Genomic DNA, 19,080 nt, shown 5'->3' with positions numbered 1-19,080 from the left:
TAACGAAATTGTTTTTTTTTTTTGGCCATGTCGCCAGGTGTGCACTTAAGAGGTCATAACCTCGGAACCATATATCGCACAGCGTACTAACTTTACAAAAACCATCTACATATCAATCTTAATATGCCTTGAAATTTTTATTGAAATCGGTTTGTTGGATGTTGAGTTATAAAATTTATTCAAAATGTACACTTATTTTAGCTTCGATAGGAAGCTGAGAAGGTATTAGTTTTACTATGATGTTTTTTTTTTTTGTCTGTTACTACTTTTTCTTAGCTCTCATCGATCGGATTTCTTTCAACGATACGTCAAAAGATCACAAATAGTATCTAGTCGAAGACATTACCCTCAAAAATTTAAAAATTAAAATTTCCGTAAATGGGGGAAACCTCCAAAAAAATTACAAATTTAAAAATCGCTAATTTTCGAAATTTTTTTTTACTTAAAACTGCCATAACTTTCTTAAAAATGAACAAATCAATATAAATTTTTTTTGTCATATATGTTTGATGTCTTTACCTATCATTTGGTATATTTTTTTTATAAATCTGACCCTTTACATGCCCACAAGGGGGGATTTAAAATGACAACTTTTCCAACTTAACTTTTGAAAGTGTTCCGGGAGGTCTGACACTTTTATATATATCTTAAATTAAAGCTAATGTAATTTACTTTATTATGGAAAAATAAATTTCGGACTTTATTTTGTCTTCACGGTGAAAATGGCTACCAAATGCTATTATTGTGTGAAAATTCTCGATTTTATTTTTTACATTTTTAACTTTATAATACTATAATATATTAAAAATTGTATGGATCAACATAATTTTTTTATGAGAAATAATATTTTTTAATAATCCCTTTTTCATTCTATATACTTTATCTTAATCAGGATATTAATAAGGAACTAGCAGATCATGTAGCTTTTGGAATAATCCACCAATTTTTTAAAATTAAACAATATCTAAAGATTTGCATCGAAGCGTTTTTTATGATAGTGATTTTAATCACTGTCAGATATCATTATATTTGATCCAACTGTGCCACGTCACCACAGTGCCGCGACTCCCCTGTGCTGGGTTTTTTTGTATATATATATAGATAAGTATTCTAATACATAGTGTAGGTATAAAACACAGATGGAGTTATATTCATATTCACTCAATATGTTAATCATGGATATTAATATTTTATATATTTCTAGTATATTACTCCACTTTCGATTTTTGCGTACACTATGTATTAAAATTCTTGTAACTCAATAAGTATTTATCCTAAAAATGTTATCAAATCATTTATCATTTTTGCAAGAGAAGTGCTAAAATATCATATGAATCATGAAAAAATTGTATATTAAATTTATTTTTTAATTAAAACAAAATTTTAATTGTATCACAAGTTATAAGAGTTGTCAGTGAAATTTATTCTATTTTGTTCATTTTCGTATGACAATATGTTTATCAACTAAATTAATTTTTTATATAAAAAAATTCTAACTATTTTACGAATATGTGTTTCAATATTTTAATAACTTCTAGAAATAAACCTACTATTGATGGAACTGAAGAGGGTTCTGTTTGGCCAACATTTGAATCGGTTCAAGATCAACCATTTATACTACTTATTAACTCAATTAAACCCAAATTAGTTAAAAGTAACTTTAAAAACAAATATGAATTTTGGAAATCGCTACCACTTTTATCAAAGTTTTACCAAACAATGAAAAAATCAAATTTGATGGTAAACCAAAAAAATGAATTATAGTTTCCGCATTGTATTAGTCTGTTTACACACATAATCTCGTTTTACAAGTAAACATGTTACATTATATAAATAAGATCTTGTATAAAAATTAATACTTTTTAGATAATTCATTATGAATTTAATGAGAATTACTTATTGTTACTTTGCTTACAAATATTTATAGATTTAAAAATTAATGAAAAAAATGTTTTCAAAATAAAAAAAATGTAATTTTACAATATGTATAAAATTAAATTAATTAAATTTTAATAATTAATTTAATTTAACTAAAATAATTCTAAATTTAAATACTAAAAATATTTCGTCACTATATATCATTTATTCAATGAAGTGTATGTTAGAACTTAAATATTTAACAAATAGGACGTTATTCTTATTTTGGCAATTTAGTCAAGTTTTAGATGTGTATTGTGATACTCAAAGTGAAGATTTTAAGAAATATTATATTAACTCATTGAACCACATTCGTGTTCAAAATGGATGGGACTCAATTCAACAAACAGAAATTAAACATGAGCACTTAACAATTAATACCAAAAGCGTCACAAGTGAAACCTTCGATGAAAATAACTTTATACAAAAACTCTAATTTATAATTTGTTTGTTAAACGTGAATATATCAATGCAATTCAAACATTCAATGTAATGTTAAATTTTATTTTCAATATATGTCAAATGAATATTTTTAATTGTTCAATAAATATATTTAAAGAAATGTTGAAAGTAGCAAAATATCTCGACAAAATCGATCTATGAATTATAGACTCGCCTATCCTTAATATTAAAACTGTAGTAAATAAATTACATTTACACATGTGCAATTGAGTTAAGCAATATGTCATTATTTGATTTATTTAGTACTGTTAGTTGGGTCCGTACTTTTGAAAATTATAAAATTATAAGTATAAAATACTTTTATAAAACTGTATTAATCATATCAAATCTTTACAAAAATAGAAAAGTGTAGGACAGAAGACAAAAGTTCTATTTTAACCAAATTATTAATGAAGTATAATAACAAATAGAATGGTAAAACTGGTAGACGATTCCAACGATTGTATTAATGATATTTATAAAGATCTTGAATTATATTTTTCCGAAAGAATTGAAAATTGTTATTCAAAACTTGGCTTTGAATAACTAGAAGGAACAAATACGTTCAAGTAAGATTTAGTATGTTTAGTTACATTAATTTAACAATGTTATTTCGTTATTTGAACGGTAAAATTTTTAGTTTCTATGAGAAGCTTTTTTATATTAAAACCATAGATATTTTTCTTTCATTTGATATACATTTCTTGAAAATCTGACTTTTTACCTGCCTACAGAGGGGATTCAAAATGACAGCTTTTTCACAAAAAATAAATTTTTTCAACTTAACTTTTGAAAGTGTTCCGGAAATACTCCGAGCTTCAAACATATACTAAAATAAAGCTAATGTTAAGTACTATAAGTGAAAACACTTAGAACATCTGATGATATGTTTCAAAAAATGTTAGTTGCTCTGATTACTTTGAGATACTACAAAAAAGATATAAAATATAAATATCAAGAAATACTCATAGAGAAAGTGATAGAATTTTTTATTGATGTTAGAAAAAAGTATTTTACCCAATTGTTATTTAGTAATGATGGGCTTTATAAATCTCAAACGTTTCTTATAGACGTAGTTCACGTTTCATCTTTAGATTTACAGACGAAATTAATAGACGTAATTCAATTTAACATGAAATATTGCAAAATTATTAAATCTGAATCAGATATAGGTTTAATTACAACATTTAAACGATTGATACAAACAATACCTTAACAGAATATAGTACTAATTATCATTCTATGTGTGATTTGATATCATTTGTTTTAAACGTCTTGAAAAATGATTATTAGTATTTAGGATTCAATAAATTTCTTTGTAAAAATTGAGTTTAACTTCGATGCGTAGCTCAGAAGGTATTAATTTTACCATGATGTGTTTAAAAATCAGGTTAGGAAAAAGTTTGATAATGTATTAACACGGCCGCTGGGGATTGACGGTCGATTTTAGAAAATGTACTGGAAATCGTATGAAAAAAAGATGCAAGGCACTAGATTAGAACCCATAACCCAAGGGGTCGTAAAGTAAAACCTTATCACTACGTCATCGTGCATTTATGATTCCAGAACTCAACTTTATACACTTCCATATAGATTGATAACGTGATGTGCTACAATTCGAGCGCTGCAATTACAATTATAAAAATATTTTAAGCTGGTTCAAATTTTCAAAATCTGTTTTTTCAACTTAGAGTGGCTTTGGCAAAGAATTAAAATTAAATTAAGCTTTATATTTAATATATATTAAATCCATGAAAAATATTTTTCAAAAAATTATAGTTATAAAAAATTGAAGGGTTGGGTTGTGTTTTTAAACCTAACCCAAAAAATTTAATTTAATTTTTTTAAAACAATCTTTAGTACTAAAACTTCAGAATGTTATCAAATTCTAGTGAGAACTACCTGATCGACTCGAGATATAAAAGACAATAATTTTGAAAAATTTGAACTGAGAACACCAAAATAATTATATAAATTTATCTAATTAAATCCATATAAATGAATTTTTTGATAAAAAAAATATAATTGAAAATTATTTGATGATCAATCGTCATTTATAATTATTTTCAAAAATATCAAATATTTTAGCTTACACTTTATTTTTAAAAAAAAGTATAAGTTTTTAAGAGTAGTGAAAATTTTTTTTGTTACTTATAATATACATAAATATCAGGGAAACTGCATAAAAAAAATTTTAAGCTTTTTTGACATCTACTAGAGTTATACTACATAATGACGTTAATTATGATATTCACGTTATCAATTTTTAACTTAAAATTTTGAAACTAAAAAAATTGTATTCTATAGTAAAAATCAAACTATTTTGACGTACTAAACATAATATTTGACCAAAAATTGATTATCAGAGGCAGTTTTTGTTTTTTTGGGGTATTTTTGGTAAAATTATTAAAAACACGTCGAGCGACCAGTAAAATTTTTTTTTTAAATCTCAAATTTTCACAAAATGTCTATTTTAATGTACAAAATAAAATTAAAATGGTTCTCATTAAAATGTCAAAAATCGACTTTTTTTGATCCACCCTACTGTATATTTTATGAAAGTATTTACAATATATTTATTATCGAGACAAATGCATACTATATACCATTACTAGTTAACATATTTATAATCACTAGAAAATCTGCTTTCAAACCATGTATGACTTTACAAACAATATACATGACAATAAAGCTCCAGTGGCAGATTTACGGGAAGATATTTGGTCTCCCCAGACACGGATATTTTTACATTTTTTAATATGTAAGGTTAGTATCAATTATTTAAATCTTACAATTTTTGAAGTGGAGTTAGAAAAAATATTCAATACTGAAAGGTATTGAGAAAGTCTTAAAATTCTAATTACGTCATTACTGTAAATATACATGCGCGTGCATATAAACCAATTTTCTTTAAATTATCTTTTGAGCTACTTACACATATAAATTTTGCGCTGTTCTAATGAAAATACAGAGAACCTACTTTTTTTAGGAAAACGTGGATATTTTTTATTTCATCGAAAATAATGACATCAGCTTTTTATTTTAAAATTTATATCAGTAATAATTTTATATAAAAGGCTATATTTACTTAAAGTATAAAAAAAAGTTACACTTTTAATGTAACGATTGAATTTTATCATGTATACTCTGGCCGCATTTAATACTCACTCTATTTAATAAAAAAATCTAGTATTGCTCATACTGGTGTATTTACACTTCAGCCGCGATACATTTATTAACTGAATTTATTAAAATGCTTGTGATTCAATTAAAAAATGGGTTAAAAATGACTATTTTTAAATTTAAAAATTGTTTTGTTTTATTTATATTTATTAATGATAAATAATAAAAATATATGCTTTCATTTTTGTTCTAACTCCACTTCAAAAATTGGAAGATTTAAATTTATGTAAATTGGTATCTTAGGGAGTTCAGAACGCTCCTAAATTAGCCACTGGAGTTTCTGGTTCTTACCAATACAATTAATTAAATAAAACATAATTTTACCTAAAGTCTAGCTAACAGTATTTGATAAATTTTAGACATTACTAATCCTATAGCAATTAAACATACTAAAAAACTATGATTGACAAAATTAGTTTAATAGATTAATCTTAACATAATAAAATGATTTGAGAATGACAACCAAACTTTTTAATTAATTTTATCAAACCCTAGATTTTTATATTCGTTGCTGATGAAATCTTCACAATACATATATAAATCCACACAAGCCTGTTGACAATAGGAAATAGGATTTGTAGGCAAATGAGTAATATTTGTTGAAATTGCATTTGTCATGATACTATTTAAAACATCTTGTTTAGAAAACAACACTTTTTTGTGATAAGAACAATGTCTATTATGAACTCGACTTGCATTTTTTATGTCTAATTGAATAGAGAATTTTACATCTTCCACGTCATTGAGATAATTGTTTGCTACTTCATACAAATCTAATATCCCGTCAGAAAACACATCTCGTAACAAATTTTTTTGTTTCATCAAGTCAAGTACATTATTAACTATTTTTTTTATTGGTGATATACAATAAAATGCTCCATTGTCATGCCATATTGTAGCTTGTTTTAATTTCTCCATTGCTATGTCTAAATAATGTAAAAAATTTTGAACACTTTTCATAGTCAGAAAAAAATTATTTACACATTCATTAAATTTTTTTAGATTTTCAAATTTCTTTTCTTGTTTACAAAAATGTATAACTCCAGATAATCTTGTAATGAAATTTTTTAATATGTCATAAAATCTACATCTTAATAGTAGAGTGATATACTGTTTTTTGAGATGATAATTGTTATTATTTACTTGATCCCTTAACACACGATTTACACTTAGTGCTTGTTTATTATAAGTTATATATAGATAATGCAAAGTCTCCCAGTTACCATCATTAAGAAGAATATTTAAATTTACTATTCCTTTATTTTGTGAAATAGAATCAAATTGAGGTACTAATAATGAATCACACCTATATAAAAAAATTTCCAGTTAGAAACATTTTATTTTATTTTTTGTAAATTTCAACACTAGTTGAAAAAAAAATTATAAAAAATTGTATAGTTTTTATTAAGTACCTTTTATTAAACATAAAAATTGAATAAGCATTTAGAAAAATGGTTCTCACCTATTTATCGAACAATTTATGATTTATTAAACTCTATACAAAAATCAAACAAGAGTTGTTTTACACATTATTTGTATAAATTCGACCTTTAATTTAGAGGTCCAGTAATTAAACAGTAAAGCATGATTCTTTTAACGTTAGCGACTTGATTCCATTTAAAATCATAATTATGTAAAAAAAAATATTTTTTTCAATTTATCAAGTATAATTGCATTTATTATTCATTCCTTATACCTTAAAAAAGTGTGAACTTATTTTAATTGGAACAAGCACATTTTACTACATTAAAAAGTAAATAATAATTTAATTAAGAAAGGGATTAACCGAAATCAATTTTTAAAATACTACTTCAGAAATTAAGATTTTATATTAAGGTGAGAGGCCCAAAAATGTGAGGTGTATACCTTAAATTAAATAATGAAAAATTATTAAATTATTAATTTACTTGTATAAAATGGGGTTAAGTATTTCTTTAAATCCTAGGTCTTCGTAATCATTTTTTATGGTGTCCTTGCAAAATGTATCTAGCATATTTAACAGAATATCGATAGCAGTTGGATTATCATCTACTAAATTGTAATGTAAATATCGCTCTTCAAAAATCAAATGATAGTTAATTTTTTCAGGTAGTTGAGCAAAAACACATCTTTTTTTTTCAACACTTTGTGCCATTAAATATAATTGATTAATGAATGTTTTAATATTTAAAAGTACTGAAATCGCATTTTCATGTTTAATGTTACCAACCTGATCAGTATAAAATGATTGATCTGATATTTTCATGGTATTTGTATAATGATAGGCAAAATAAATTTCGTCTACCATGACGTATGGGTTTTGTAAAATGTTTGTAAATAAGAATTTTATATCTATATAACTTATAAATGTCATTACTTCATACAATTTTTTAAACATTTTCAAGGATTTTTTCACTTCATTTTCAATACGTCGGGTACTATCGATAAATCCTCTGAATAGATTGTCTGTTAAATACTTTTCACATTCTTTTATGTTTAAAGTGATGAGTTCGGCATAATTTCTTAATATCTGTGAATACTTGTAGTTATGTAAACGAACAACAATAATAAACATATCTAAAATATTGTTTTTGTTAATTTTTTGTGTAAAAGCATCTTTTATTGTCATGTTTTCATACTCATCGTGATTTAACTGCAAATGTTTCATTGAATCCCAACCTTTTTGGCCACAAATATGTTGTATTATAGTAATGACATATTCTAAATAACTACCTTTTACAGATGTTAGATCTAAAGTTGATATATGCCCCAAGTGAGTAAAATATATAAAAATAAATATGCTGAGCTGCATTTCTAATAAATTTGTAAAACTGATACAGATAAAAAAATTGCTTTTAATAGTTTACAAACGTATAGTTACAATTTTTATGTAGACATTATATATATTCTATTTTAAAACAAACACTCCTCAAACAAATAATTCAGACGATATTTTTTTAGATTTTTTTTAGTAATATATTATGCTAAAGTTTAAATATTTAACTCGCAAAACTTCATTGCTATATATTGTGTTTTTTATTATGTACTCAAAATAATACTATAAAATGATTTTAAAATAAATTCGTAAGCCTAAAGTATAGTGCCTCAAGTTCCAGTATTAATTTAAATATAAAACCTATTTTGTGAATAGTAAGGCTAGTATTGTGCTCTGTACTATAGTTGTGCCTAACGATTAGTTTAAATATTTTTGTAAGTTAGTATATTTTTCAAGTTATAAATAGGAATTTTATGACTTAATATATAATTTTATTTTTAACTATGAGATTATAATTCGACATTTGAATGTGCCAATTTATATGAACTTAAATATAAACACATAAATAATGTCATATAATAATAATTATATGAAATTTAAAACAAAATTTACGGCTAAAATTCAGTGCTACTAATTTAATATGAAAAATTTATATTTTTTTGACTCTTACCGGATTTAGTGGCCTACTTATGAGGATGACATAAAGAAGCTTACGTGACGAAGATGCGTGAGTCTCATAGTACCACAAGCCTGAGGCGGATCCCCAGCTAGGCAAAGCCTATTTAATTATATAACTTATTAATTTATGAATATTAAGTATAAAGTATATATTATTGGATAGCTTTATCTTTTACCAATTGTTTGTAATTGTAAAATTCTCCTTAATTTTTGCAAGTAAAAAATTTCATCATCTAATTTCAAAAACTATAAATAATCTTTTGATCTTTATATTAATCATATTTATGAATATTAATGCTATAAGAAACTTTTTTTTTACTTTAAAATAATAAGTAGTTTACTGGAAATGCCACATTAATAATAAAAGTAAGGGAATGTTTTAATGTTATGAATTGAATACGTTTCTCATTATCAATACAATTTTATACATTTTCTACATGTTTTTACATTTTTGATAATATTTATAATATTAACTATAGTATGTCATAAAGTTATTAATTCGTTAAAATTTTATTATGGTATTTCATTGTCTTATGCCATATACCAACTTAGTCACAAATTTCTGGTGTATAAAGGTTTACATACAAGTATAATCGACTTTCTGAGTATTCAAAGATTTTTTTTAATTTACACAAAACCTAATTCTCTTCCTATTTTAGAATCAGTCATAATTCTCAAATTAATAATTGCATTGAAATTCTTATATGATAAATACTATCGAGGAAATTTATAAAAAAATTCCCAAAGCATTTCTTCAATCAAACACTAAACTGTTAAAAATTAGTAAAAGCTTTATTACAGTTTGTAAAAGCAAGTTTTATGAACTAATCAAGAGTTCCAAGAAATGTTTGTTGTCCACAAAATATTATATTTCTATTTTTTAAATGAAATAATCATATTTAAAACATAATAAACATAATTATCGGCTGTTTGTTTACTACAAGGCTCTAAATTATTGTTTATGACTGCGATAGTCATAAATAGAAGTTATAGTAATATTATATGCCTATAAACATATAATATAGACATATCTTATTATCGATGTTATTATTATGGGATTAGGAGCGTTCTTGAACAACCTGATGATAATAACATACTAAGACCAATAGGTTATGCTTCTAAAAAACTCTTAAATGCTGAAATAACATACTCTAGCACAACTATTGAATCTCTTGGTTTTGTTTTTGGTATAATATATTTTAGAAAATATCTCTGGGCGAGAGTGTTTATTGTATATTCAGACAAAGTGAATATTCAATATTACAAAAATTTAAAAATTCCATCTGCATGAATAGCTCTTATGATTGATTAAAATTTTGATTATAATGTTATTATGCTAGTACTTTATCCAGCCAGTTTATGATCCTTTTGTAAGTAATAGAGCATAATGCAATCTATAATCGTGTATTTTTTTGAAGTGTGTTAAGGTGTAAAATAAAAATGAATAAATTAAATATCAATATGCTTTATGTGTTGAAATGTTTGTATCACTTTTTGGTGATACAAACATTTTTCAAGGAAATAACCGAAAATAAGATGTATAATAATTTTTCTAAGTCCTAGCAACTAAAAATGAAATTCAAAATGATTTAGATATTGAAAATAACTGAGATCGAATTATATACTGACGCAAATTCCATGTGTGTGAATATTGACCAAGAACTCTCTTTATTGAAAAAAAAATGGTCATTTTATCGCCCGCAAAATTAGTTTAGCGATCTCAAGAGATTCTTAAGATATTTTTTTGTTGTATTTGATTGGTTAATGTGATAGAATCATTTATGTGGGCGTTTTATAGAATGAGTAAGAGAGTAGTTGATTTTTGTGTAAGGCTATTATTTCTTATTCATCTTATCCACGGGAGAACACTGTTTGGTGACATATTTTTATTAAGCATATATATTATTTATTACATGAATTAAAATGTGACACTAAAATAGTGTACGCCATGTTTAACGCTAGTCGATCGCACGGAGTCTTTCGTCGCATTCTCTAATTATAAAAATTTTAAGTGTAATTTTTTTTTTATTTATGTTTTTTTTTTCATTTTTTGTTCCCTATAATCTGCAGACGAGGTTTTATGACTGTTTGATTTTTTGCCTAGTATTAATTTAAATTATTATTTTTATTTAATAAAATCCTCTTAATTTAACTAAATCACAATTTTTTTTGCGTATTTCATCTTCAATGGACTGGTGAATTTTATTTTTATTACCCTTCAACAATCATCTTCCCCTAGTTTATAAAGTACTAACAATGGCCTTTTTTGAGGTCTTCCTATCTAAATATGGTAATGTGACAACTTTACCTCGAGGTTTTTTTGGTGTTCATCAGCTGTCAACGAATCAACCATCATAAGATACAGTTTATTTTACTTATAAATCTATATTTCTTTTTACACTGAATATATAAATATACATAGTCACTTATAGTAATATTAGCTGCAATTTAATATATCTTTTAATTTCGTGTTATTTCCAAAACATTTTTAAAAGTTTAGCTGAAAAAAGATTTTATCAAACAAAAGTTGCTATTTGGGTTTTCACTCCTATGGACAAAAAAGGGTCAGATTTTCAAAAAAGATATTCAAAATAAAATGGAAATACCTAAGGTATTTATACAAAAATTATTTCAATTCATCCATTTTTCAAAAAGTTATGACAGTTTTTTGTGTACTATCTATATAGTATAATGAATAAAATTAATCGGCATAAATATGATGTTTTAGTTTTTGTTCATTGAAAATACAAATAATAGGAATGTCTTTCGTGAGACGCAATTGTATAATTTTATTAACAGGAAATGTTCAAAAAAATATTAATTTTTATTAAAAAAAATCACTATAAAATAAAGATTTATTTTGAATCGAGAAAAACGTATGTTTAAAACTAATATTTTTAGGAAGATACATTTTTTCGCTTGTATAAAACCTTAATTTTGTAAGGGTACACGTAGATTTTGATTACAACGAATAATAACCCAATCCTTTACAATACGAAAAACAAAGAAAGCGAGGCTCGTCTATCTACTTAGAGTAACAAAATGAGAAACCTCATGACAATTTGTCACATAATCATGATATACCTAGGATGACTTAATTATTTAATATTTACATTTATAATATTATTACAATATTATATTATGTCTGGAAAAAATGTTAATAATTTTTTTTGTATAATTCAATAATATTGGAATGACGGCATATAACATTTTTTATTACTAACAGAACACGATAATCTACTGTATATATTTGCAATTATTCATCAATTTATTAGTGAACTGAGAAACCAAGCAATTTCATACAAATTTAACTTTTACAGATTTATATAACGAAACATCTGTTCTTTATCCAGAATTTTTGCAAGATGATTTTAAAAATACCATAAGTACTATTTTGAGCTACAATAAAATGCATTACCCGAAAATATAAATGATATTGGTAATACTTTTTTAACAATCGTTGAAAAAGTATTACCCTAGGGAAAAAATGGAAGGTCATACTCATTTCAATATTGTTGAGGTAATCTGTTTATTCATATATTTATTAATAAGTAATATCCTCAAGAATAATAGTACATCAAATTAATAAAACATAATACCCAGCACAGTGGGTACGAAGCATAGTTTGATCAAGTATAATGATATCTGACAGTGATTAAAATCACTACCAAAATAAAACGCTTCAATGCAAATCTTTAGATAGTGTTTAATTTTAAAAAATTAGTGGATTATTCCAAAAGCTACATGATCTGCTGTTCGTTATTAATATCCTGATTCAGATAATTTATGTCGAATGAAAAAGGAATTATTAAAAAAATTTATTTCTCATAAAAAAATTATGTTGATCCATACAATTTTTAATATGTTATAGCATTATAAAGTTAAAAATGTAAAAAATAAAATCCAGAATTTTCACACAATAATAGCATTCGGTAGCCATTTTCACCGTGAAGACAAAATAAAGTCCGAAATTTATTTTTCCATAATAAAGAACATTACATTAGCTTTAATTTAAGATATATATATAAAAGTGTCAGACCTCCCGGAACATTTTCAAAAGTTAAGATGAAAAAGTTGTCATTTTAAATCCCCCCTGTGGGCAGGTTAAGGGTTAAATTTATGAAAAAAATATCTAATGAAAGGTAATGATATTATGCATCTATATAAAAAAGAATCATATTGATACGTTCATTTTTGAAAAAGTTATGGCACTTTTAAGTAAAAAAAATTGAAAAAAATGACAAAATTTACCGATTTTTAAATTTGTAATTTTTTTGGAGGTTTCTCCCATTTACGGGGAACGAGGGAATTTTTTTCAATTTTTGAGGTTAATGTCTTCGACTAGATACGATTTGTGATCTATTGACGTATCATTGAAAGAAATCGGTTCGGTGAGAGCTGAGAAAAAGTGGTAACAGACAAAAAAAAAAATAAATAAATAAACACATCTTAGTAAAACCAATACCTTCTCAGCTTCGCATCGAAGCTAAAATTGGTAGACTATTCCAAAAGCTACATGATCTGCTAGTTCCATATTAATATCCTGATTACGATAAAGTATGTCAAATATAATAAATAATAAACTAATCAAGAAAATTATTGGTAACTAACAACTTTTAAACCTGTATTTCAGAAGTCAATAAAATGAATGATTGGAGGCGTGAGTTTTTTCGGCCTACTCTTTCACATATGTAGGTATAAGAATGTTAATGACTTTTGAAATTCTGGGCCAAAGCTGTTATTGACCTTGGTCATTTTTTAATTAGATCATTATATAAACTCTTTAATTATGTATATTGCCATTTGAAAAAATAAAGTTGACACCTTATATGCAGTGGCGGCTCGTGGGTGCAGATAGTGGGGATGTGACTTTAAATATAATACCACTAGTCATAGGTATAGAAAATTGTCAAATTAAATGTAATAAAATAAAACCCAATACAACTATTATTGTAAAAATATAATGTACTGAAACTTTACAAATCCCAGAGTGAATTATTTCAATATTTTATACTTTTAACGTTAAATTAATCTTAATATAAATGACGGATCGGGGGTTTACTTGACAATCGAATAATAAACTAAAGACATTTATTTATTCTAACTAACGACATGATTCTATTACGTATTATATATAAATTAAACAATTTCATGTAGTAAAAACATTAATTTAAAAAAAAGGAGTAACATCACCCAGCCATCTGATACTCCATCCTTCGCGTGATGATATTGCGATGCTTAGAGCTCTTCAAAACAAATACTTCTTGGACGCCGTTAACAACTATGCGCGTCACGATAAATTTCCCAGCAACCGGACGCACGAACGAACCAAACAACAGAACAACACCACCGGCGTTTGAACGCTAATAATATCAACTCCAAAATTGGGTTGAGTATTTAATGAAACGTACGTTGGGGCTTCGCCTATACAGGCCGAAAAAAAAGGCTCAACAAAAGGAAACTATGCCAGATCACTGGCTACGAGTCATTGGACTCAACGGTACGATCAAAACGACAACCGCGGACACCGACGTAGTTAGTGACGGCAAGCTGCCGGTAGTGCCGGACACGAGTGTCGTCATTACATGGAGAGGGGTAATGCGATTCGAGCTATGTGGGGAACTTGACCGGCACACACTTTAACTTTTGAACAATTATTATAGCAACCTATAACAAAAAGCGTACACGTAGTTAATTTTAAAAATAAATTACCCAATGTAGTAATATTTTACTGTATTGGCGACACTGCTGGATGTCCTAACACTGCTTATGTGTGCTTGTGTACGCGCATATACTGAGAGAATCAACTTTAATTTTCGCATACAACTAATGTGTTATAACTATTTTACTATTTAAAAATTTGCATTTTTAATAAAAATGTAGAATTAAGAATATACAATTAATTATCGTCTTTTAATTAATTTTAGTAAGGTATGCGATCGTCCCGTCGTCCAAACCTCGAGTCGCCACTGCTTATGTGGTAAAAGAATGGATCTAAAAAATTAATTTATAACAGGTAAATTGAGATATATATCTCAATTTAATGTAACTAACAAAAGCAAAAAATTAAATATAGTAATAATAATCAAAACTATTATTATTTTAACTAAAACTAAATTGCTGTTTAATCTTTAAGTGCCATTAAAAGAATCACTTTGTTTATCTATAATATATATTTACATAGTTAACTAATAATATTTATAGCTGTTAAACAAAATTTTTATATTAAATAGTATAATATTTACATAAGATTTAATTATTTAGCGTTATTTTGTAGCATAAATATAAACAAAAATTATAATTCAGTACTATTGTTCGATCCATTTTTTTTTGTTTTCTTTTGTATGTTATTATGGTATATGATAAACTCGTTTGTCCGGTGCGTACCGGTTTCTTTTATTGTCGAACCATGAACTCGTCATCGTAAAGGACGGCACGACGTGCACGCCAACATGTATATACAAAATAAAGTAATATAAACTAAGTTAAAAGTTTAAGTTTTATTTCTATTTTATTAGTTGAATAGTTAAAAGTAATCGTATTTTATACAGTCCACTCTGAGACCGAAACAACTATAAAAGTTGATAATAGCGGAACCTTAAATAAAAGTTGTTAGATTTCTTTAAAATATTACGCTTTGAATGAATCTCTACAAACTCCGTCGAACTCATAAAATATTGCCTAGTCAACAAAAATTTATACGATATTTGAATAAGATGTGATATTATGGATAAATGATAAGTAAATTAAATTTAAAAGACATTTATTCTATTTGAACAATTAATTTACTTTGTAAGAAATCTACTTTTGACACGCGTGTGCGCGCTAATAATTTAAATACACATTTAAAAGTTTATAATGAAGTCCCAATATTAAATTCCAAGTATTAGAATGACCCACTTTAATACTTAAAATACTTTAACACATGTTCATTTTGAAAAAATAAGGTTTCGTTAAGTAAATAAATTATTGAGATAGAATTAATATATTTTTAATTCAATTTACTTAGCATTCATCCATAGTATCACATTTTATTAGTTCTTAAAAATCGTATAAATGATTAAAGTTTGTTTTTACTTAGAAATTTTTTAATTGGAGTTCGAGGAAGTGTTATTGTTGAGATATCAGTAGTATTTTTATTACGTATTTTAATGCATCTGCATATAAAACGATTTATAGGCTTATGATATATTGTAACCTTGATATTTCTTTATTTAATATTTTAAACTTAAAAAAAAAATTAGGACTAATATAATTTCGTAGTATATTAAATGTATTATAAAAATTGTATCAATCGTTATTATTAATATAGATTCTTTATGGATAACATACAGTAAAATAACGTAGGGCGGCGTACAAATATCACGTAAACACTTAATGATACTTGTAAGACATTTGCCATCCGACTTTCGCTTATCGAGATATCATACTTCGCTAAGCGAAAGTCGGCAACCGCTTTTCAGTGAATGGAGGACAAATACGCAGCGTAAGCGTAACACTAGCTGAGGGAGTATTACGGTATTTAACGTGATATCGACATACGTGAAACCAAATAACTAATAGTGTCGAATACAGGGCCGTATTTAAGGAGTAGCTCGGAGGGGCAATAGTCTCCTGAAAATTATTAGGGGAAATCTCAATTAAAGAACAAAACCTACATATTGTCAAAATACAGTAAATCGGTTTATACGATATTTTATGTTCATAATTTTTATTTTAAAATTATTATACATAACTAGGCTCCGCCTAGCTGGGGCTCCGTCCCAGACCCGGAGCTCTACGAGCCTTACGCGCCTTTGGCTCGTAAGCCTCTTCGGGCCGTCATCATAAGTAGGCCACTGATTCCGGTAGGGGTACCTGGCTACGCCGGGCACGATAAGTGTTTTGCAGAAAAAATATTACATCAGAATCAGTGTAACAAAAATATATTAAAAATGTTATTATTAAAATTAGGAAAATTCAAAAAGAGAATATAGTAAAATTTATTGGGTATAAGGTTGAAGCCTCTTAATGAGGTATTCCCTTTAGGCCTATTCAAAAATTATTTTAGGAGGAAATTTAATATTTTTTATTTTGTTAAACATGTTATAGAAATTTTTTTGCTAAAATTAAAGTAATGATGAAAAAAAAGGACATTAGGTCCTTATATATTAGAAGTTGCCTAAAAAAATATTGATAGCGCTTGTTCAAGGAGGGGCCAATCTCTCTTAAATACACCCCTGTTATACACAAAAATTATTAATAATCTAATGATAATAATTGTGTTTATATTATAGAATAATTTTAAAAAAATTTAGCAGGTTATTATAAGTGACACACTGTAAATTTAAATTAAAATTAATATTAAAAATAAAAATAAAAATTTAATTTTGATAAATATATTGGTAACTGCGATTTAACGATGAACATCATAGTTATCATAGATGAACCCCAATTCAAAAGATAAACTCATAGTCTCATACATCATATAAAATATCATAAGATATTATATATCAAATAAAAGAAAATTATTAACTCTGTACTTAGTACTGTTCTTATAATGAAAGTACAAACTTAAATAATTATAACGTCATGAAATTTATATATAACATATAACATTCCTTGATAAAAATAGGGCAAATGCAAAATAGTGTCCTAATAATAATATATAATACACCATATAATTAAGGTTCATAATACGTATCAGCAGAAATGAATCACTGCGCATAATACAACCATGCGCGTGGACTTATAAAAAAAAGATCGTAAAACGATAAAAAATGAACGGATTGAATAGATTTTTTTATCATATCTCAGAAATGTCATTGGGCGGGTCTGATGAAAATTTCAAACCTTAAGTCGTAAAACGCTGACGTCAGCGAGCGTTTTTCTCGAAAACGGTAGAAATTTTAAAACGGGCGAGCAACAAAAATTTTTCGACCTTCGCCAATAATTTTCCCGGAGTCTGGTGACCCAGTACAAATTTAAAAATCGCTAATTTTCNCAAAAAAATTACAAATTTAAAAATCGCTAATTTTCGAAATTTTTTCAATTTTTTTTACTAAAAACTGTCATAACTTTTTCAAAAATGAACATATGAATATAATTCTTTTTTATATAGATGCTTGATGTCTTTACTTATCATTTGGTATATTTTTTGTAAATTTGACCTTCTTTCTGCCCACAGGGGGAATTTAAAATGACAACATTTTCACAAAAAATTAACTTTTTCAACTTAACTTTTGAAAATGTTCCGGAAGGTCTGACACTTTTATATATATCTTAAATTAAAGCTAATGTAATGTACTATGTAATGTACTATGTAATGTAGATATGATAAAAAAATTTGACCTTTGGACTTGTCTTCACGGCGAAAATGGCTACTGAATGCTATTTTCGTGTGAAAATTCTCGATTTTATTATTTATATTATATTTAACTTTATAATGCTATAACTTATTGAAAAGTTTATGGATCCACACAATTTTTTTATGAGAAATAATATTTTTTAATAAACCTTTTTTCATTCGACATACTTTATCTTAATCGAGATATTAATAAGGAACCAGCAGATCAAGTAGCTTTTGGAATAAAACACCAATTTTTTTAAAATTAAACACTATCTAAAGATTTGCATCGAAGCGTTTATTTTTGATAGTGATTTTAATCACTGTCAGATATCATTATATTTGATCCAACTATGCCACGTCACCACTGTGCCGCGACCCCCCTGTGCTGGTTTTTTAAATTAATAATATTTTTAATATAGTTTTAATTTTACTTAATTAATTAGCCACAAGTGATCAATTTTTATTATATCTTATAAAAAATTTATATGCTAAAATAAAAGTATAAATATTTGTTTTAGAAAATGTAAATGTTGCGGAGAGAATGCAGACGAGCCCCAGTGTAATTAGTTGAAATATTAAAGATTTAGTTGAAATATTACGGGATTGTCTTAAAGAAATGGGACCGATAAAATTCAACTTAAAACTGTAGGCGACTTATACGGTTCCGAATAGTGAAAACAAGTATGAAAATCGGTTATTTAAAACATCAGCAGCCTAGTTAATTAACGAGGACGATATCGATCATGCATGCTGATATTTCATACACAAAATTATTAGA

General features: G+C 26.1%; 2 protein-coding genes across 5 annotated transcripts in view; one reads left to right on the top strand and one right to left on the bottom strand.

The window, feature by feature from the left end:
* LOC126900232 (juvenile hormone esterase-like) overlaps positions 1–14,995 on the top strand; it is a 33,575-nt gene extending 18,580 nt beyond the window's left edge. For 2 of the 4 annotated variants that reach the window (XM_050675785.1, XM_050675784.1), the window contains exon 8: positions 1,539–2,453. In XM_050675785.1, coding sequence (XP_050531742.1) covers positions 1,539–1,764 — 226 coding nt within the window. In that variant the 3' untranslated portion in view covers positions 1,765–2,453. Of the gene's footprint in view, positions 1–1,538; positions 2,454–12,294; positions 12,320–14,901 lie in introns of those variants that run through there. The other 2 variants (XM_050675788.1, XM_050675789.1) reach the window with 2 other exon arrangements.
* On the bottom strand, positions 4,770–8,431 carry LOC126900231 (uncharacterized). Its single transcript, XM_050675783.1, has 2 exons — positions 7,449–8,431; positions 4,770–6,847 (listed from the first exon to the last, which is right to left on the bottom strand). The coding sequence occupies exons 1-2, from the start codon at positions 8,330–8,332 to the stop codon at positions 6,013–6,015; spliced, it is 1,719 nt and encodes a 572-aa protein (XP_050531740.1). The 5' UTR covers positions 8,333–8,431; the 3' UTR covers positions 4,770–6,012.
* Positions 14,996–19,080: the final 4,085 nt, after the last annotated feature.

The sequence above is a fragment of the Daktulosphaira vitifoliae genome, unplaced genomic scaffold (genome assembly GCF_025091365.1).
Source record: "Daktulosphaira vitifoliae isolate Bord-2020 unplaced genomic scaffold, ASM2509136v1 Scaffold_3, whole genome shotgun sequence".
In the NCBI taxonomy this organism is placed as follows: Eukaryota; Metazoa; Arthropoda; class Insecta; order Hemiptera; family Phylloxeridae; genus Daktulosphaira; species Daktulosphaira vitifoliae.
Note: the sequence above shows the minus strand (reverse complement) of the source record. Positions and strands in the feature narration are given on the sequence as shown.

Coding starts and splice junctions, on each gene's coding strand:
- LOC126900231 (XM_050675783.1), bottom strand. CDS start 8,332: ATGCAGCTCAGCATATTTATTTTTATATATTTTACTCACTTGGGGCAT. Junction 6,848..7,448: donor CTTAACCCCATTTTATACAA/GTAAATTAATAA, acceptor TTTTTTATATAG/GTGTGATTCATTATTAGTAC.